We start from the raw sequence: 21,914 nt of genomic DNA, 5'->3' as shown, positions 1-21,914 counted from the left end.
AAGAAATCTTCCCGCGGTTGAATCTATATTGAACAAAAATATAAATGCAACATACAACAATTTCAACCATTTTACTGAGTTACAGTTCATATGAGGAAATCAGTCAATTGAAATACATTCATTAGGCCCTAATCTATGGATTTCACATGACTGAGCAAGTGCACAGCCATGGGTGTGTCTGGGAGGGCATAGGCCCACCCACTGGAGAGCCAGGCCCAGCCAATCAGAATGTGTTTTTCCCCACAAAAGGGCTTTATTACAGACAGACAGAAATACTTCTCAGTTTCATCAGCTGTCCGAGTGGCTGGTCTCAGATGATCCTGCAGGTGAAGAATCCGATGTGGAGGTCCTGGGCTTGCATGGCTACACGTGGTCTGCGGTTGTGAGGCCGGTTAGGCGTACTGCCAAATTCTCTAAAACGATGTTGGAGGCAGCTTATGGTAGAGAAATTAACAATCAATTCTCTGGCAACAACTCTGGTGGACATTCCTGCAATCCTGCCAATTGCGTGTTCCCTCAAAATGTAGACATCTGTGGCATTGTGTTGTGTGACAAAACTGCAAATTTTAGTGTGTCCTTTTATTGTACCCAGCACAAGGTACACCTGTGTAATGATCATGCTGTTTAATCAGCTTCTTGATATGCCACACTGGGCAGGTGGATGGATTATCTTGGCAAAGGAGAAATGCTCACTAAGAGGGATGTAAACAAACTTGTGCACAACATTTGAGATAAATACGCTTTTTGTGCGGAACATTTCTGGATATTTTTTATACTATAGATCTGTCCTCATGAAATTGTATCTCTTAACTACAGCAGTGTTCCCCATAGTGTGATTCCTTTTGGGCTGTGTGTTAAGACAGGGGTGGGCCACAGTTGTTTGGAACAGGTTGTTCTATAGAAAAAGTCATATATTTTTTCTCTCTCAGCCATCAAGACGAACGCGGTGCGTGAAGGGGATGAGTATGTGGTGAACGGTGGTAAGATGTGGACCACTAACGGCACCCAGGCTGACTGGATGTGTCTCCTGGCCAACACCAGTGACGGTCCGTCTCACAAGAACAAGTCCCTCATCTGTCTGCCTATGAACTCTCCTGGTGAGACACAATTATATATACAGTACTTGGTCTACAAAAACTCTCCAATCGTCAATAGCTTCATCTCCAGTTATTGACCTTATGTTCTGAAATTGAAAGCGGGCTATTTGTTGAGGGACAAATCCTAATTTGAGATTCTGTTAGAATTTGTGCTAAGCTCCCATTTTAAGTTAAGTGCCTTGCTCAAGGGCACATCAACTTTTCACCTAGTCGGCTCTGGGATTCGACCAAAGCAACCTTTCTGTTACTGGCCGAATGCTCTTAACCGCTAGGCTACCTGCTGCTCTCCATCTCACATCGATACATGCATTAAGCCGATCTCAAGTTGGGATCTATCAAGTATAGATGATTACATTTATATTCACATTTTAGTAATACCTCTGATTACTCACAACATTTTCAGTGTTCTGTGCAGAAGCCAATGTCCAAGATCAAGGGATTATTATAATCTCCAGACAGTGTTATAATTTGTTAAGACTCCATTAGGGAGCTACCCGATGGCCTCTGGTATCCCAGCTAAGACACACATGATGACGCCTCTCTTTGCTTTCCCTCACAGGGGTTCACATCGCCCGCAAGATCGACAAGATGGGGATGAGGTCTTCTGACACAGCAGAGGTCTTCTTTGATGACGTGCGCGTGCCTTGCAAGAACCTCATTGGTCAGGAGGGGATGGGCTTCACTTATCAAATGCTTCAATTCCAGGAAGAGAGACTTTGGGCGTGTGGCAACAGTAAGCACACCTCTCCTATTCCATCCTGTTCCCTTCCTCTCTCCCTCGCCCAAAGAATTTCTGTAGCCCAAAGACTTGAAACACATTTTGTTTTTTTATCATGAGTCGTTCAAAGGGGTTTCTGCATGTCAGCCAGTGTAAATAAAAGGTCTTTAGCAAATAAATAAGATGGAATATCTCATTGATGGTGACTGGAAGTTCTTGAAAGCTTCCTGCTTGTTATATCCCAGTTAATTTAGACTGGGCTTGATAACAGTCAGTCTGAGTAGGTTGTTAGCCTTTTTGGTATTTTTGTTGTTGTCACACCCTGACCATAGTTTGCTTTGTATGTTTCTATGTTTTGTTTGGTCAGGGTGTGATCTGAGTGGGCATTCTATGTTGTGTGTCTAGTTTGTCTTAGCTCCAAGATCGCATAGCAGTTCAGACGTCTTTTGTCCTCGTCTTGTCGTGTCCTGTATATATATATATATTTACAACTTTTTTCACATACATTTTATTTTTATTTTCCATCAACTCATCTTCAAAACACTCTCCTGCAACCCGCCTCACCAATTTATATTTATAAAAAAGTATTATTTACCTCAGATCTGTAATCCTCCAAGAAGCTAGCCAGAAACTCCAAGAAGCTAGCCAGAAACTAGCCAGAAGCTAGCCAGGAGCTTGCCCAGAAGCTAATCCAGAAGCTAATCAGAAGCTAGTTAGCTTCTTTACTGGCAAATCGTTAGTATTCAGCTAACCACGGTTTGTGGTCATCAGCTATCCTTTAGCTCGAAAATCTATCGAAAATCTATCGCCAGTTTTGTACGGCGCAGCGCGGCTCGGAACGGAACATACCGGACCAATTTTTCTCTCCATGTCCCTGGATTTCAACTGCTCTCTGGACATTCATACCCAGATCTCACAGCTAGCTAGCTGCTATCCGTGTGACAATCGGCTTTCGTCGATTCCGGAGCAAACATCAATTATTCCGGTGCTAGCCAGCTCCGTCAATCACTCCTGAGTTCCATCATTCACTCCTGGGCTGCAGTCACCTATCCGGACCCGTCTTACTGCCTACGCGGAGCCCCACCGGGCCTTCACAACTGGACTGCCGACGTTATCTACCTGAAGGAGATCCGGCTGGCTCCTCCGTCGCGACGTTACCTGAACGCCCATCTGCGGCCCGCTAACCGTTAGCTGTCTTACCGGCTGCTATCTGAATAGACAATCGGACAATTTATTTATTTGTATTATTATTATGTTTTCTTCTTGGGCCTCTATAACTATATCTATTGTTCTTATTTTTGTTGTTGTTGTGTGATTTGGATTAATCCCCTCTACCACACGGAACCCCACTAATCTACTGACCGAACGCAAGAGGTGGCTAACAACAGACCTCCATCCTATGCTAGCTTGCTACCGATGGCCTGGCTAGCTGTCTAAATCGCTGTGACCCTCAACCAACCTCTCCACTCACTGGACCCTTTTGATCACTTGACTAAGCATGCCTCTCCTTAATGTCAATATGTCTTGTCCATTGCTGTTCTGGTTAGTGTTTATTGGCTTATTTCACTGTAGAGCCTCTAGTCCTGCTCACTATACCTTATCCAACCTATTAGTTCCACCACCCACACATGCAATGACATCTCCTGGTTTCAATGATGTTTCTAGAGACAATATCTCTCTCTTCATCACTCAATACCTAGGTTTACCTCCACTGTATTCACATCCTACCTTACCTTTGTCTGTACATTATACCTTGATGCTATTTTATCGCCCCCAGAAACCTCCTTTTACTCTCTGTTCCAGACGTTCTAGACGACCAATTCTTATTGCTTTTAGCCGCACCCTTATTCTACTCCTTCTATGTTCCTCTGGCGATGTAGAGGTGAATCCAGGCCCTGCAGTGCCTAGCTCCACTCCTATTCCCCAGGCGCTTTCTTTTGACGACTTCTGTAACCGTAATAGCCTTGGTTTCATGCATGTTAACATTAGAAGCCTCCTCCCTAAGTTTGTTCTATTCACTGCTTTAGCACACTCTGCCAACCCGGATGTTCTAGCTGTGTCTGAATCCTGGCTTAGGAAGACCACCAAAAATTCAGACATTTTAATGCCAAACTACATTTTCAGACAAGATAGAACAGCCAAGGGGGGCGGTGTTGCAATCTACTGCAAAGATAGCCTGCAGAGTTCTGTCCTACTATCCAGGTCTGTACCCAAACAATTTGAACTTCTACTTTTAAAAATCCACCTCTCTAAAAACAAGTCTCTCACCGTTGCCGCCTGCTATAGACCACCCTCTGCCCCCAGCTGTGCTCTGGACACCATATGTGAACTGATTGCCCCCCATCTATCTATCTTCAGAGCTCATGCTGCTAGGCGACCTAAACTGGAACATGCTTAACACCCCAGCCATCCTACAATCTAAACTTGATGCCCTCAATCTCACACAAATTATCAATGAACCTACCAGGTACCTCCCCAAAGCCTTAAACACGGGCACCCTCATAGATATCATCCTAACCAACTTCCCCTCTAAATACACCTCTGCTGTCTTCAACCAAGATCTCAGCGATCACTGCCTCATTGCCTGCATCTGTAATGGGTCAGCGGTCAAACGACCTCCTCTCATCACTGTAAAACGCTCCCTGAAACACTTCAGCGAGCAGGCCTTTCTAATCGACCTGGCCGGGGTATCCTGGAAGGATATTGACCTTATCCCGTCAGTAGAGGATGCCTGGATATTTTTTTTAAATGCCTTCCTAACCATCTTAAATAAACATGCCCCATTCAAGAAATTTAGAACCAGGAACAGATATAGCCCTTGGTTCTCCCCAGACCTGACTGCCCTTAACCAACACAAAAACATCCTATGGCGTTCTGCATTAGCATCGAACAGCCCCCGTGATATGCAGCTGTTCAGGGAAGCTAGAAACCATTATTCACAGGCAGTTAGAAAAGCCAAGGCTAGCTTTTTCAAGCAGAAATTTGCTTCTTGCAACACTAACTCAAAAACGTTCTGGGACACTGTAAAGTCCATGGAGAATAAGAACACCTCCTCCCAGCTGCCCACTGCACTGAAGATAGGAAACACTGTCACCACTGATAAATCCACCATAATTGAGAATTTCAATAAGCATTTTTCTACGGCTGGCCATGCTTTCCACCTGGCTACTCCTACCCCTGTCAACAGCACTGCACCCCCAACAGCAACTCGCCCAAGCCTTCCCCATTTCTCCTTCTCCCAAATCCATTCAGCTGATGTTCTGAAAGAGCTGCAAAATCTGGACCCCTACAAATCAGCCGGGCTAGACAATCTGGACCCTTTCTTTCTAAAATTATCTGCCGAAATTGTTGCCACCCCTATTACTAGCCTGTTCAACCTCTCTTTCGTGTCGTCTGAGATTCCCAAAGATTGGAAAGCAGCTGCGGTCATCCCCCTCTTCAAAGGGGGGGACACTCTTGACCCAAACTGCTACAGACCTATATCTATCCTACCATGCCTTTCTAAGGTCTTCGAAAGCCAAGTCAACAAACAGATTACCGACCATTTCGAATCTCACTATACCTTCTCTGCTATGCAATCTGGTTTCAGAGCTGGTCATGGGTGCACCTCAACCACGCTCAAGGTCCTAAACGATATCTTAACCGCCATCGATAAGAAACATTACTGTGCAGCCGTATTCATTGATCTGGCCAAGGCTTTCGACTCTGTCAATCACCACATCCTCATCGGCAGACTCAACAGCCTTGGTTTCTCAAATGATTGCCTCGCCTGGTTCACCAACTACTTCTCTGATAGAGTTCAGTGTGTCAAATCGGAGGGTCTGTTGTCCGGACCTCTGGCAGTCTCTATGGGGGTGCCACAGGGTTCAATTCTTGGACCAACTCTCTTCTCTGTATACATCAATGAGGTCGCTCTTGCTGCTGGTGAGTCTCTGATCCACCTCTACGCAGACGACACCATTCTGTATACTTCCGGCCCTTCTTTGGACACTGTGTTAACAACCCTCCAGGCAAGCTTCAATGCCATACAACTCTCCTTCCGTGGCCTCCAATTGCTCTTAAATACAAGTAAAACTAAATGCATGCTCTTCAACCGATCGCTACCTGCACCTACCCGCCTGTCCAACATCACTACTCTGGACGGCTCTGACTTAGAATACGTGGACAACTACAAATACTTAGGTGTCTGGTTAGACTGTAAACTCTCCTTCCAGACCCATATCAAACATCTCCAATCCAAAGTTAAATCTAGAATTGGCTTCCTATTTCGCAACAAAGCATCCTTCACTCATGCTGCCAAACATACCCTTGTAAAACTGACCATCCTACCAATCCTCGACTTTGGCGATGTCATTTACAAAATAGCCTCCAATACCCTACTCAACAAATTGGATGCAGTCTATCACAGTGCAATCCGTTTTGTCACCAAAGCCCCATATACTACCCACCATTGCGACCTGTACACTCTCGTTGGCTGGCCCTCGCTTCATACTCGTCGCCAAACCCACTGGCTCCATGTCATCTACAAGACCCTGCTAGGTAAAGTCCCCCCTTATCTCAGCTCGCTGGTCACCATAGCATCTCCCACCTGTAGCACACGCTCCAGCAGGTATATCTCTCTAGTCACCCCCAAAACCAATTATTTCTTTGGCCGCCTCTCTTTCCAGTTCTCTGCTGCCAATGACTGGAACGAACTACAAAAATCTCTGAAACTGGAAACACTTATCTCCCTCACTAGCTTTAAGCACCAACTGTCAGAGCAGCTCACAGATTACTGCACCTGTACATAGCCCACCTATAATTTAGCCCAAACAACTACCTCTTTCCCAACTGTATTTAATTTATTTATTTATTTTGCTCCTTTGCACCCCATTATTTTGATTTATACTTTGCACATTCTTCCATTGCAAAACTACCATTCCAGTGTTTTACTTGCTATATTGTATTTACCTTGCCACCATGGCCTTTTTTGCCTTTACCTCCCTTCTCACCTCATTTGCTCACATTGTATATAGACTTGTTTATACTGTATTATTGACTGTATGTTTGTTTTACTCCATGTGTAACTCTGTGTCGTTGTATCTGTCGAACTGCTTTGCTTTATCTTGGCCAGGTCGCAATTGTAAATGAGAACTTGTTCTCAACTTGCCTACCTGGTTAAATAAAGGTAAAAATAAATTGTCTGTTTCTGTGTTTGGCCTGATATGGTTCTCAATCAGAGGCAGGTGTTAGTCATTGTCTCTGATTGGGAACCATATTTAGGTAGCCTGTTTGGTGTTGGGATTTGTGGGTGATTGTTCCTGTCTCTGTGTTTGCACCAGATAGGGCTGTTTTGGGTTTGCACGGTTCTTGTCTTGTTTTGTTAGTTTGTTCATGTGTTGAGTCTTTATTAAAGAACCATGAATAGAAACCACGCTGCGTATTGGTCCGCCTCTCCATCAACTCAAGAAAACCGTTACAGTTGTTGTATTTTATTAGGATCCCCATTAGCTGTTGCAAAAGCAGCAGCTACTCTTCCTGGGGTCGTCACACAAACACACACACAGATACACATACCCACACTGATGAATCACTATATGACTCCATCAACTTGTATCATCCACCCACTTCCAAGTTAAACTAGTGATACCCTTTGAGGGGCAAAAAAAAGGACATAAACTTCCCCACACAGCAAATAGTTCACAGCCCCTGCCCATTCCACCCTCTGTAACATCTCAGATGTTATCATAGATTGATTACCTAGCAAGCAAGCCAGCCAGCCAAGGTAAAATATCACAAATAGAGCTAGATAAAGCCAGAAGAATAATATACTTGTTAAACATAAGTATAGCCATCAGTCTTGCATGTTTTCATGGTCATCACTCACTCACTCACTGTTGAGTTTGTGAAGGTCCAGACTTTAGCGTTAGCTATCCTGCTACTACAGAGCTTGTTGGTATGGGGTTGCGCAGTTACACATAACTCGAACTTGACGTTTGCTTGTAAACAAAATAATTCTCTATACTACCGTTTATTTCCCCTTCAGTTCTAACCATGATGGACAACATCATCCAGGAGACCATTCAGTACACCAGACAGAGGAAGATCTTCAAGATGCCTGTTCTCTACCACCAGTCAGTCCACTTCAGACTGGCTGAGCTGGAGACAGAGATCGAGCTGCTGCGTTCCCTCCTCCATCGCTCCACAGGTGGGTCTACTCAAGATAAGATCATGTCTGCATCCCAAATGTCACTCCATTCCCTATGTGGTGCATTACTTTTCACCAGGGCCCCAAGAGCAATGGTCAATGTAGTGCACTACATAGGGACTATGGTGCTATTTGGTACTAACACCTGTACTGATTTCTATGGGGAAATGTTGTTTGCAGCTTGGCCTTGTGGATACATTAAAGACATCAAACATAAACACTGGAAATAAAACAGATAGCAACCAGATATGTGTTAGGGAAGCTACACTGAAAATACAGTTTACCATGCTATCAATTACTTCACACTGGAAGAAGGAAAGCTAAACTAAAACTACCCTTAAGAAAAATATAGTTTACTTAACTTAAGGTATTTAGAATAAGTAGTTCACAACATACTTTGTGACAAATAATCATATATTTATATATATGAAATATAATCGACTACAAATTGCAAGAACAGGTCACTTTGGAGTCAGATGTTAACAGAATGTTTCAAGTGTGAATTGGGAAGGTCTGATGCCAGAAAAAGAAAGGACATTTTTGCCTACTGTTCCCATATTTTCTATTATTTTGGCAGAAACAGTAGTGTGTAATTCCAGTAGTTAGCTGCAACGCTGCATGGCAAAAAAAGTAACTAACACTAAAAACAATACGAAGATTAGAATTTAGAACCACCACCAAGCTACTGCAAAATGTAGTTAAGTTACTAGTTGAACTACATGTAGTTCACTACTCTCCAACACTGCCAGAGAAATACAATCAGTTAAGTGCAGCCTATGTATGATTCATAATAATAAGCTGTAAACTTTCAAATCTAGGCCAGTATCACAACACATCATCTAATAATGGTCATTGTCAGGAGACTGGACACATCTGGCTGTTGGCCGGGTTCCATGGCCTTTGAGGGGTTTTAACTAATGCTCCACTTTACCAGACAGTAGCTTCAATGCACTAGTGCAGCTGTTAATTGCTTCATTAGATAGGGACTAGAGGCATCTGTTTGGCACAAATAGACACTGTCCACGTCCCAATTCTCCCATTCCCTCCTCTGAACTGATCTGACATTAAAGATCAATGACAATGATATCAGTAAGTAATATCAGTTTAAGACTTGAGTGAAACACGTCCTAAATCTTGGCATCAACCTCTTCCCTGTCTCCCATTTCCAGCTCTGTACATCAAGGGCAACGATGTGACTAAGCTGGCGTCCATGGCTAAGCTGAAGGCAGGCCGTCTATCCAGGGAGGTGGGGGACAGCTGCCTGCAGTACTGGGGAGGGATGGGCTTCACCAGCGATGTCCTGGTCAGCAGGTTTTACAGGTGAGTGGAGAAGAAGAAACTCCTAAAAGGAGGTTCAGGTCAGCAGCTTAGTTCCTTTCAATGATGTTTATTGCAGATGTGTTTTGGAGCAAGCTCCTTCGTTAAAGCACTGAATAAACTCTGCGACACATTGTGAAGGTTACAAGTTCTGCTTATAAACTTGTCATAAACATTACTAAATATTTAGTTTGCTATGTATATTTTATCATTCATTCATATATTTATTAATGTATAAAATATACTTAACAAAAATGTAAACGCAACATGCAACAATTTCAAAGATTTTACTGAGTTACAGTTCATATAATGAAATCAGTCAATTGAAATAAATTCATTAGGCCCTAATCTATGGATTTCATATGACTGGGAATACAGATATGCATCTGTTGGTCACAGATACCTTCTTTTTTTTAAGGTAGGGGTGTTGATCAGAAAACCAGTCAGTATCTGCTGTGACCACCCTTTTCCTCATGCAGCGCGACACATCTCCTTCACATAGAGTTGATCAGGCTGTTGATTGTGGAATGTTGTCCCACTCCTCTTAAATGGCTGTGCGAAGTTGCTGGATATTGGTGGGAACTGGAACGCACTATTGTACACGTCGTTCCAGAGCATCCCAAACATGCTTTAATGAGTGACATGTCTGGTGAGTATGCAGGCAATGGAAGAACTGGGACATTTTCAGCTTCCAGTAATTGTGTACAGATCCTTGCGACATGGGGACGTGCATTATCATGCTGAAACATGAGGTGATGGGGGCAGATGAATGGCATGACAACGGGCCTCAGGATCTCATCACAGTATCTCTGTGCATTCAAATTGCCATTGATAAAATGCAATTGTGTTCGTTGTCCGTAGCTTAGGCCTTCCCATGCCATAACCACACAGCCACCATGGGGCATTCTGTTTACAACGTTGACATCAGCAAACCGCTCATCCACACAACACCATACACGTGGTCTGCGTTTGTGAGGCCTGTTGAACGTACTGTCAAATTCTCTAAAACGACATTGAAGGCGGCTTATGGTAGAGAAATGAACATTAAATGATATGGCAACAACTCTGGTGGACATTCCTGCAGTCAGCATGCCAATTGCATGCTCCCTCAAAACGTGAGACATCTGTGGCATTGTGTTGTGACAAAACTGCACATTTTAGTGGCCTTTTATTGTTCCCAGCACAAGGTGCAACTGTTTAATGATCATGCTGTTTAATCAGCTTCTTGATATGGCACACCTGTCAGGTGGACAGATTATCTTTGCAAAGGAGAAATGCTCACTAACAGGGATGTAAACAAATTTGTGCACAACATTTGAAAGAAATAAGCTTTTTGTGCGTATGGAACATTTCTGGGATCTTTTATTTCAGCTCATGAAACACCGGACCAACACTTTACATGTTGCGTTTATAGTTTTGTTTAGTGTATTATAAGGAGATGTGCAAATAAAGTATTGGCAAACTCAAAAGGAGTTTATTTAACAAACTGGTATATATGTTGTCCTTTCACTGATCAGATGATGCCATTCTTACAGTTGTAGTACACTAATCAACCACGGTTGATACTACTGTAGTCTAATTACAGTGACACCCAGTGGCGTGGCAAATGAAGACATTAGATTGCCTGCATCCCAAATGGCTCCTTATTAGTCCACTACTTTGGCCAGAGCCTGATGGGCCCTGGTTAAAAGTAGTGAACTATATAGGGAATAGGGTGCTATTTGAGACATATTATGATCTGGGGGTCAAAGGGCAGGTCTTAATGCCACTGTATGGGTCAGTTAAAAGGTCTCTGTTTCATCACATCCACAGAACCTTGCTATATACAAATACTATGTATATGCAGATGGATAGTTTAAGGAGGATATTCATGTACGGTAAGTTCATAGCCAGTTGAGTCAATACAGTTATGCAACGGTGCTGTTTTTTCACTGCAAAGAGTTGACTTTCAATACTAGTTAATTCCACAAACATTCTGGATATTCAGATTGGTAATTTTGCTCAAGAAATTAAACCTAATTCAAGCATCTAATCAGAAACGAGTCCCTATTGTCGCACAAAAGTCATGTGGCTTTCATGGTTTTTAAGAATGCGGCCGAGGTAATAGCTGTCATTGAATGAGCTGTGTTCATTTGTCGATTTTGCGCTTTTCTTTTTTGTCTTGTTTAAATACTTAAGAGACGCCAGGTTACTGTCCATTGGAGGAGGCGCTGATGAGGTCATGCTGTCGATCATCTGCAAGTACATGGACACCCTACCCAAGAAGTGATGTCACAGTGCCAGTATGGCTTTCCCTTGTGCTGCACCTCAATCCAGAACATTGTTCCCATTCCTATGCTTCTCTATAATGACTGGATAGGTGGAAGTGATACCTCTTAGTTTATGCCATATTGCTTACACCTATCCAGTCCATGAAGGGGAGTTCCAGAAGGAACAGAACCATTTTCTGGAATTTAACGAACACATCAGAATTGCAGTTTAAGATTTTAATTTGTTAATCAATTTAACCGCTGTGTTGCACTTACCTTGTGAGAATGCATGTACTGTACTACAGGGCCAGTCAGGAATGTTTTTCAAATAGTGCCTCCATGTTTCTTTCTGGGGAAACATGCCTAAGATTTCGTTCCATTAATTTCTTTATGACAATTGAAAACTGCGGTCCTACAGTAGTTGTGAATTTGTTTGTGTATTGTGGAGGGGATTTGTAATCAATGTCTAAGATCAAGTTTCTGTAGATAGTCTTAGGAATACAATGAATAGTAGTGTAAAATAAATGAAGCGCTATATACCTCAATCTTTTGTGACTTCTTGAAAAACAATTGTTGAGAAAAGAATCAAACTCTCTGGAGCGTCAAATCCAAAACATCCATGTTTATTTACATATAAAACATTTTACATCAGTTAACGGGAGAACAGTGTGCAGTGGAGATGAACAGTCTCTGTAGATGGGACAGGAAATGTTTGAAGTGAGCACACACCCTAATTTATTCCTCAAAACAAAAACAAGATGTTTGTTTATAGTGGAACTCAATTGTCGGACACTATTGATCAAATGTTAAATCAGTCTCACATTGGATCAAGCAACCTCTGACAGCGAACCCAATTCCAATCTTTTTTCACTAATCAGCTCTGAAAAATGTGATTGGGGGGAAAAAGATCAGAATTGGGCTGCCTGTGTAACACATGTTACTGCTTAGCCTTGCCAGATTTGTTGATGCAATAGATCACTCATCCTGTACATCAACTTATATGCATCATCGTTAAGGGACTCTGTACAAAAGTGTTACATTACAAACGTATGGCAGTGTCTACTCATTCCATCAGGGTTGTCTAAAATTAACAGACATTTTTTATTATTCCCTATTGCACATTGTCATTGATGATTTAGGGGGAGTCTTCTCAAACATTAAGCACATTCTTACAGTCTCATTGTCATCATCCTGGTCTTCTGATGCAGAGGTGCACGCATGGCACAGACCGGGAAAGGAAACACGAGGCAGGGAGGGAAAAGCCGGGGCCTCCTGTAACACATCACCTCAGTTTGATAAACCAGTAAAGGATGGTGAAGACCAAGAAGCAGAAGAACAGCATGTAGCACAGGAGCTTGGTCTGGCTTCCCCTGGAAAGCTGCTTCACTCTCCCTATGGTGGCCCCCAGCAAACCTCCCGTTGAGTCAAAGTCTGAGTCCTGTTAGTAGGAAAAATAACAAAACAATACATCCAGTGACATGTTTTGCCATCCTGATTTGAATTGCTCTGAAATGTGAAATAAATCCATTTGAATTCAATCACTTTGACAGCACCCTTTATGAATCGAACGAACCCCTTCCATACATATTTGTCCATTGTAGAAGTGCTCAGAAAGTGACTTTGGACCTGAGTGCCAAAACATTCAAGCGCTAACAGTGCTAAAAGTTATATTCTGCATAACATGAAACAGCCATGTCTTCATCACTGGAAAATATAAATGGTTGAGAAACAGCGTTGTCAAACAATTTTTTACATTTCCTGAAAAAAAAGTTTAATGTAATTTAACCTTAAACGTCAATTATCTAAACTCGAACTCCCCTTCATATTAGCATATGCTGTAGCTTAGACCCTATTTTACATCTGAGGTTGTGTGTTGTTCCCGCCATTGGTTGAGACAACATGCTCTACAGGCTGGGTGTCACGTTTTGGCTTATAAAATGTCCACAAATCAGGGAATGTTGACTTGAATGGGAATATCTGTTTGAAATTATACTGTCAATCCTCCATAGGAAACCGATTCAAATCATATAAATAGAGTAGACATGACCATTTAAGTTAACATCCTACAGTGGGTGGACCGACGGCCATCTTTGTGGTTGTAATTAGAAGTTGAAACGGCACCCACTCTGTATTCAAGAGCATGTGTCAACTGATGGCGGGCGTACAACACAAAAACCTCAGATGTAAAGTAAGGTCTAAGCTACAACGTGCGAATATGAAAGAGTTAAAAAAAAAAAAATTTATAGAATTGACGTTAAGTTAAAATAACACTTCCATTTTTTTATTTATTTTGTATAAATAAGTAGTTTCACAAACCTGTTTATACACTTAAATTGCAGCAAACTCAACTTTATCTTTTGCAGTGATGAAGACATGGATGTCTCATGATAGTATGGTGGGGTATGCAAAATGGGTCAACTTTTGAATGCCAAAACATTCAGGTCCAAAAAGTAACTTTCCTCACACTTCTACAATGGGCAAAATATATGGAAGGTTTTGTTCAACTCTAAAGGGATGCTGTCAAAAAGTGGTTGAACTCATATGGTTTTACCCTATAGCCTATCTGTTGAGCAATATTGTGACCTGTTATGGATGCCAACTAAGCTTTTAATGGATTGTGCAATCTGGTAGAAGAGGGTATAGATAAAGGAGATTTGTGTGAATGCTTCTTGAGTTGAGTAATTATGTAGAGTAACCTATAGGAGTGGGTAATATTTGGGGAGACCTATTCTCTCCAAACCTCTTCTACAATATGCTACTCAAAATATTGCAAAATATGATAATCGTTTTGCGTCTTTAATGACAATCGTTCCACTGTGCAATTTGTGTTTATTTACAATATTATACAGTAGTCCCATTCTCATTAAATAATGTGGCAAAAATAAGCATTAGTTCATTCATTTAGACACTGATACAGCCTAACTGATAAAACTGCACAGTTTTGATTTGTCAAGTTTGAATAGTCTTGCACATCACCATATATCGTCTTGTATTTCACGATATATCGTCAATGTTAAATACCACAATCTTAAATTGAATCATATAGCTAGCTATGGGGCCAAACCCTAGTAGCCTATATACGCATGACTGAACATGTCACTTGCTTACCATATCGTCCAACATGTTTTTCTGGTATTTCACTTCTGTTCCGATATCTATTGACAGCTGTAGCAAGACAAACATTACATAGTGTTACCAAAGGAATGAATAACAACATGAGACAGTTACTGGAGAACTCTGTGAACACGAAATACTAACATGCTTCAAGGCGCTGACTTTGGCTCTCAGACCCTCTTGTAAGTGTTCATTTTCCTCTTCGTACGCGCTGTATCCACTGGCCACATAATTTTCAGGTCCTCCTTCGCCTGTGACACAATGAACAAACCCAATGAGCTGACTGGGTCGCTAACTAAAAATAAACGTATTTCGTTAGCAAACGTTACCTATCTATGAAGGCCTGTAGGTAACATGATTATCAAGCTAAGACAGTTCGCTAGTTATAGCTAATGTTGTCCTGATGTAGTAAAGTTAGCTAGATACAGAGGCTTTATTTCGTTCAAATGTATACTGTTAGCTAGCTAACCAGACTGCTAACTTTAGCTATTGAATGAACGTCCTCTATTTAAAACTGGGGTGGGGGCATGAGTCTTACCCAAACCTGCTCGTCTCATTTTGATTTATTCAATAAAAAGATCCTAACTGTAACACTTAGGTGATAATGTGTATCAAAGCAGTGGTGTTGTTGATGTAGATAGCTAGCTAGCAACACGAATTCAGCAGAAGAGGAAACGCCACGACATCGTACGGAAACCCGATAAGACAAATGTTTACATGGATGACTCCGCCCACTCACCGCCTGGGTCAAGTTACTTCGAGGTTTTGGTTACATTTTGAATAGCTAGTTCAACTCACCCCAGAGCAATGGCAACAAAATATCGAATTAATTGCCATCGCCAATCAATCGTTCATCACAGGGAGTGCAGCGGATTTCATTTCAAATGTACAATGGGGCATTATAGGCTACGTTTAGAAAGGCAGCTCAATTCGGTCTATTTTTCAGTAATTGTTTTTTTGACTAATCCGATCATATTTCAAAAAGCTCTGATGTGAAAAGATCTGATGTGATTGCTCAAAAGACCAATTAGTGGAAAAAATATCAGAGTTGGGCTGCCTGTGTTAACACAGCCATAGGTAAGCTTACAAAACCCAAAGATGTGTAATAAGCATGGTGATTACAACCGTTCCAGGTTGCTGCCATTGATCATACAAAATATAAAATCATCTGTACACTCATGATTAGTCTGCTTGGCAATTTGGCAAACAGAACAATTTTTTTTTTTTTTTTGCTATTCAGCAAGTTTCAAAGTATTTGTTTTCTACCTCCCCCATCTCCCTCATACATGGGGGCATGCAATACCAAAGAGGAAAGTAATGTCCGTTCTTGGCAATATGATCTGTAACTGTGGTGTAAGGCATGATGACAGATGAGGAAGTATTAGCCCATTTCCTCCTATAATCCTCTCCTGATTAATATCACATTTAGAGTTCCACTATCCAACTATGGGCTCCCCCTTCCATTAGTAAGGGATGACATGAAGTGGAGAGAGCATGTAACAGAGGGGATGTAATTACATGCGTAAACCTCAAAGGACGGGAAGGCATGTACTAGGCTACATATTGAAGGACAAACAAACACTGATGAAGAAGACATAGTTATCTTTCCTCTGATATATTAGGCCTATCTAGAGTACCGAGATAGTGAATTGGTGATATATAATTGAAATGCCGTAAAATATTCTAGGTGTAGTGAGGAAAATAATGTATAATAGGTTGATACTTGAAGATTTAGGCTGCGGTCCAACACTTAAAAGACACACCCTCATCCACTTACCCTCGCCTTATGCCCTTGGGGGAATCCCCGTCGCCATCTTGGAGGGTGGTCCAAATTATTAGCCAAGCAAGGGAAGTTTGCAACACAAGCCCCTCAGCCCTCGTTTTTAGTCGGCTTTGCGTGTGTACAATTATGTTCACTCCGGGGCCTGAAACTCCCCATAATTCAATTCGTGACGATTGTACATCAGCTACGAAAAGTCTGCGAAAACTTAAAAACAACATCAATGGAGAAGTCAACATACAAGTGTAAGTCAAAACGAATGCAAATAAGTTCAAAATTGTGCTACTAATGCACACGACGGCACAAACAGTCTCGTAATAAAAAGTAAATATGTTTTTGTTTGGTTATCTTTTGGAAATTGTAGAAATAAAACATTTTTATTCTTCAGAAGTTCCAGCTAGGCAATTCATTTGCTAGCTATCATACATTAGGTGTATATTAATAATTATATACTTAATATAAGTAAACATGCACTCATAATTGACTGTAGCACATATAAAGCACCAACAAGCTACAGGTGGCTGAAAACACAATCATCTTGGGATGAATAAGTTTAATTTCCGGCCAAGGGTAGTCCATTTAAAAATCATTCCTTCCTCCCTCGCCTCTTGCCCTGCAAGTGTATACTCGTCAGACGTCTTCAGAAGTGTCCACTTAATTTGAGGGCTGAGGGGATATGGTGTGTCTTTTAAGTGTTTGAAGGCAATTCTCCCGCGTTAGCAGGGCGTACAGTGCATTCGGAAAGTATTCAGACCCCTTCTATTTTTGCAAATTTATTATAAATAAAAACTAAAATATCACAGTTACGAACTGTAAGTATTCAGACCCTTTACACAGTACTTTATTGAAGCACCTTTCGCATTGATTACAGCCTCGAGTCTTTTTGCTCAGTTTGGCCCGGCGGTTAGCTCTTGGAAAAATCTTGGTGGTTCCAAACTTCTTCCATTTAAGAATGATGGAGGCCACTGTGTTCTTGGGGACTTTCAATGCTGCAGACATTTTTTGGTATCCTTCCCCAGATCTGTGCCTCGACACAATCCTGTCTCTGAGCTCCACAGACAATTCCTTCGACCTCATGGCTTGGTTCTTGCTCTGACATGCACTGTCAACTGTGGGACTCTATATAAACAGCTGTGTGCCTTTCCAAATTGAATTGAATTTACCATAGGTGGACTCCAATAAAGTTGTAGAAACATCTCAAGGATGATCAACGTAAACAGGATTTCAAGTCTCATAGCAAAGGGTCTGAATAGTTATGTAAATAAGGTATTTCTGTTTTTTATTTTTAGTAAATTAGCAAACATTTCTAAAAACCTGTTTTTGCCTTGTCACGATTGGGTATTGTGTGTAGATTGAGGGGGAAAAAACAATTTAATCAATTTTAGAATAAGGCTGTAACGTAACAAAATGTGGAAAAAGGGAAGGAGTCTGAATACTTTCCGAATGCTTTGTATGTGAGCACACTCGTTCAGTTCGCCTAGATGAGTTCAGCATCTAGGCGAACTCAGCCTTTACAGGCACTTCCCAACAATGCAGAGAGAAAGAAAATGTAGAAATAATAGAAAAGTAAAACATGTAATAATACACAATGAGTAATGATAACTTTGATATATACATGGGGTACAGGAAGGACAGCCCGGGCCTTCTTCCAGGTGCGATGACAACGGAGCATATGGTCATGGACTGAGAACTGCCACTACAACCTCTTGGGTGGGGAATAAGGGGAGTTGATAACCCAGAGCACACTCAAAGGGTGACATACCTGACGAGGTGTTGGTTAGGGTGTTGTGGGCAGTCTCCATCTGGTTGGTCCGTTCGGTCATGCCGTTGATCTGGGGGTGATATCCAGATGAAAGACTGACATTGATACCCAGTGCTGAACAGAAGGATCTCCATACCTGAGATGTGAACTGGGAGGACTCCTATCGGAAATTATGTCAGTAGGAATGCCATGCAGACGAAACACATGGGACACCAGCAGGTCCGCAGTCTCCCTAGAGGACGGAAGCTTGGAGAGGGGAATGAAGTGAGCTGCTTTGGAAAATCTGTAAATGATGGTGAGGATGACTGAGTTACAGTTGGATGGGGGAAGGCCAGTGACAAAGTCCAGAGCTATGTGTGACCAGAGGTGATGGGTATGGGAAGAGGGCAAAGCAGGCCGGTTTAGTGGAGGTCTTATTCCAGGCACAGACCGAGCAGGCTGAGACAAACTCCTTGACATCTCTCTCCATAGTGGACCACCAAAAGCGCTGATGAAGGAGGGCGAGGGTCCAGTTCATACCCGGATGACAGGTCAGGTGAATAGAATGGGCCCACTGAAGAACATCAGAGCGAACTGAATCTGGAACAAACAGAGCATTTCTAGGACCATTCCCGGGGTCAGACAGGTTCTGCTGATTCTGGCGAATGCGGGACTCGATCTCCCAGGAAATGGCGGCAACGATGCAGGTGGATGGCACAATGGCTTCTGGCTCAGAACCAGTGTTGTTGGCGGTTAACTGGCAGGCGAGGGTGTCAGGCTTGGTATTCCTAGAACCGGGGCGATAATGTCACACCCTGACCATAGTTTACTTTGTATGTTTCTATGTTTTGGTTGGTCAGGGTGTGATCTGAGTGGGCATTCTATGTTACATGTCTAGTTTGTCCAGTTCTATGTTCGGCCTGATATGGTTCTCAATCAGAGGCAGGTGTTCGTCATTGTCTCTGATTGGGAACCATATTTAGGTAGCCTGGGTTTCACTGTGTGTTTGTGGGTGATTGTTCCTGTCTATGTGTTTTCACCAGATAGGGCTGTTTAGGTTTTCGTTACGTTCATTACGTTCTTTATTTTGTAGTGTTTGTATTGATTCGTGTTTTACGTTTGTTTATTAAAACATGGATCGCAATCTACACGCTGCATTTCGGTCCTCTCTTTCAACAAACGAAGAACGCCGTTACAGAATCACCCACCACCAACGGACCAAGCAGCGTGTCAACAGGCAGCAACAGCAGCGAAAAGAGGAGATACATAGTAAGGATTTCTGGACATGGGAGGAAATCCTCGACGGGAGAGGACCCTGGGCTAAACCAGGGGAGTGTAGCCGCACCAAGGTGCAGCAGGAGAAGGAACAGAGGCAGCAGCAGCAGGAGCAGCTGCAGTGGGAGAGGCTGCACCACCTGGAGAAATGGACATGGGAGGAGGAACTGGACGGTAAAGGACCCTGGGCTCAGCCTGGTGAATATCGCCGCCCCAAGGAAGAACTGGAGGCGGCGAAAGCTGAGAGGCGCAGATATGAGGAGGCAGCACGACGTAGCGGATGGAAGCCTGAGAGGCAGCCCCAAAAATTTATTGGGGGGGGGCTAACAGGGAGTATGGCTACGCCAGGTAGGAGACCTGGGCAGACTCCCTGTGCTTACCGGGGGGCTAGCGAGACCGGACAGGCACCGTGTTATGCAGTGGTGCGCACGGTGTCTCCAGTGCGGGTGCATAGCCCGGTGCGGTATATTCCAGCTCCGCGTGTCGGCCGGGCTAGATTGAGCGTCGAGCCTAATGCCATGAAGCCGGCTCTACGCAGCTGGTCCCCAGTGCGTCTCCTTGGGCCTGCTTACATGGCACCAGCCTTGCGCTCGGTGTCTCCGGTTCGCCTGCATAGCCCAGTGCGGGCTATTCCACCTCGCCGCACTGGCAGGGCGACCGTGAGCATTCAACCAGGTAAGGTTGGGCAGGCTCGGTGCTCAAGAGCTCCAGTGTGCCTGCACGGTCCGGTTTTTCCAGTACCACCTCCACACCCCAGCCCTCCGGTAGCAGCTCCCCGCACCAGGCTTCCTGTGCGTGTCCTCGGCCCAGTACCACCAGTGCCAGCACCACGCATCAGGCCTACAGTGCGCCTCGCCTGTCCAGCGCTGCCAGAGCCTTCCTTCTCTACAGCGCTGCCGGAGTCTCCCGCCTGTTCAGAACTGCCAGTTTGCAAGGAGCTGCCAGTTTGCAAGGAGCTGCCAGTTTGCAAGGAGCTGCCAGTTTGCAAGGAGCTGCCAGTTTGCAAGGAGCTGCCAGTTTGCATAGAGCTGCCAGTCTGCAAGGAGCTGCCAGTCTGCAAGGAGCTGCCAGTCTGCAAGGAGCTGCCAGTCTGCAAGGAGCTGCCAGTCTGCAAGGAGCTGCCAGAGCTGCCTGTCTGCAAGGAGCCGCCAGAGCTGCCAGTCTGCAAGGAGCCGCCAGAGCTGCCAGTCTGCAAGGAGCCGCCAGAGCTGCCAGTTAGCATGGAGCAGCCAGAGCCGCCAGTCAGCATGGAGCAGCCAGGGCCGCCAGTCAGCATGGAGCAGCCAGGGCCGCCAGTCAGCATGGAGCAGCCAGGGCCGCCAGTCAGCATGGAGCAGCCAGGGCCGCCAGTCAGCATGGAGCAGCCAGAGCAGCCAGTCAGCATGGAGCAGCCAGTCAGCATGGAGCAGCCAGAGCTGCCAGTCAGCATGGAGCAGCCAGTCAGCATGGAGCAGCCAGAGCAGCCAGTCAGCATGGAGCAGCCAGAGCAGCCAGTCAGCATGGAGCAGCCAGAGCTGCCAGTCAGCATGGAGCAGCCAGAGCTGCCAGTCAGCATGGAGCAGCCAGTCAGCATGGAGCAGCCAGAGCTGCCAGTCAGCATGGAGCAGCCAGTCAGCATGGAGCAGCCAGAGCTGCCAGTCGACCAGACTCTTCCAGATCTGCCAGTCGACCAGACTCTTCCAGATCTGCCAGTCGACCAGACTCTTCCAGATCTGCCAGTCGACCAGACTCTTCCAGATCTGCCAGTCGACCAGACTCTTCCAGATCTGCCAGTCGACCAGACTCTTCCAGATCTGCCAGTCGACCAGACTCTTCCAGATCTGCCAGTTGACCAGACTCTTCCAGATCTGCCAGTCGACCAGACTCTTCCAGATCTGCCAGTCGGCCAGACTCTGCCAGATCTGCCAGTCAGCCAGGATCTGCCAGATCTGCCAGTCAGCCAGGATCTGCCAGATCTGCCAGTCAGCCAGGATCTGCCAGATCTGCCAGTCAGCCAGGATCTGCCAGATCTGCCAGTCAGCCAGGATCTGCCAGAACCGCCAGCCAGCCAGGATCTGCCGGATTCAACTACCTTCCTGAGCTTCCTCTCAGTGCTGAGCTTCCTCTCAGTGCTGAGCTTCCTCTCAGTGCTGAGCTACCCATCAGTCCCGAGCTACCTCTGTCCCGAGCTGTCCTTCTGTCCCGAGCTGCCCCTCTGTCTCGAGCTGACCCTCTGTCCCGAGCAGTCATTAAGGAGGGTAACCTATCTAGGGACGTTAAGGAGGTGGACTAAAACTATTATGCAGTGGGGTCCACGTCCAGCGCCAGAGCCGCCACCGCGGACAGATGCCCACCCAGACCCTCCCCTATAGGTTCAGGTTTTGCGGCCGGAGTCCGCACCTTGGGGGGGGGGGGGTACTGTCACACCCTGACCATAGTTTACTTTGTATGTTTCTA

General features: G+C 44.2%; 2 protein-coding genes across 2 annotated transcripts in view; one reads left to right on the top strand and one right to left on the bottom strand.

Annotated features, from left to right (window-relative positions):
- The window catches only part of LOC139373783 (probable acyl-CoA dehydrogenase 6), a 48,152-nt gene extending 36,039 nt beyond the window's left edge, over window positions 1-12,113 (top strand). Inside the window, exons 5-9 of the mRNA XM_071114776.1 lie at window positions 930-1,097; window positions 1,657-1,830; window positions 7,841-8,002; window positions 9,172-9,322; window positions 11,498-12,113. Of these exons, the coding sequence (XP_070970877.1) occupies window positions 930-1,097; window positions 1,657-1,830; window positions 7,841-8,002; window positions 9,172-9,322; window positions 11,498-11,588 (746 nt within the window). The 3' untranslated portion in view covers window positions 11,589-12,113. The remainder of the gene's footprint in view (window positions 1-929; window positions 1,098-1,656; window positions 1,831-7,840; window positions 8,003-9,171; window positions 9,323-11,497) is intronic.
- Window positions 12,114-12,175: 62 nt separating this feature from the next.
- Window positions 12,176-15,390, bottom strand: LOC139373784 (BET1 homolog). Its single transcript, XM_071114777.1, has 4 exons — window positions 15,221-15,390; window positions 14,827-14,933; window positions 14,677-14,733; window positions 12,176-13,006 (listed from the first exon to the last, which is right to left on the bottom strand). Exons 1-4 carry the CDS (start codon window positions 15,237-15,239, stop codon window positions 12,851-12,853), a joined length of 339 nt encoding a protein of 112 aa, XP_070970878.1. The 5' UTR covers window positions 15,240-15,390; the 3' UTR covers window positions 12,176-12,850.
- Between the last annotated feature and the right edge of the window lie 6,524 nt (window positions 15,391-21,914).

Source organism: Oncorhynchus clarkii, chromosome 18 (assembly GCF_045791955.1).
Source record: "Oncorhynchus clarkii lewisi isolate Uvic-CL-2024 chromosome 18, UVic_Ocla_1.0, whole genome shotgun sequence".
Classification (NCBI taxonomy): Eukaryota; Metazoa; Chordata; class Actinopteri; order Salmoniformes; family Salmonidae; genus Oncorhynchus; species Oncorhynchus clarkii.
Note: the sequence above shows the minus strand (reverse complement) of the source record. Positions and strands in the feature narration are given on the sequence as shown.

Excerpts from the sequence above, each read along its gene's own strand:
- LOC139373784 (XM_071114777.1), bottom strand. Across the intron at positions 14,734-14,826 it reads AAGTCAGCGCCTTGAAGCAT|CTGTCAATAGATATCGGAAC; the intron begins GTTAGTATTTCG and ends GTCTTGCTACAG. Across the intron at positions 13,007-14,676 it reads AAAACATGTTGGACGATATG|GACTCAGACTTTGACTCAAC; the intron begins GTAAGCAAGTGA and ends TCCTACTAACAG.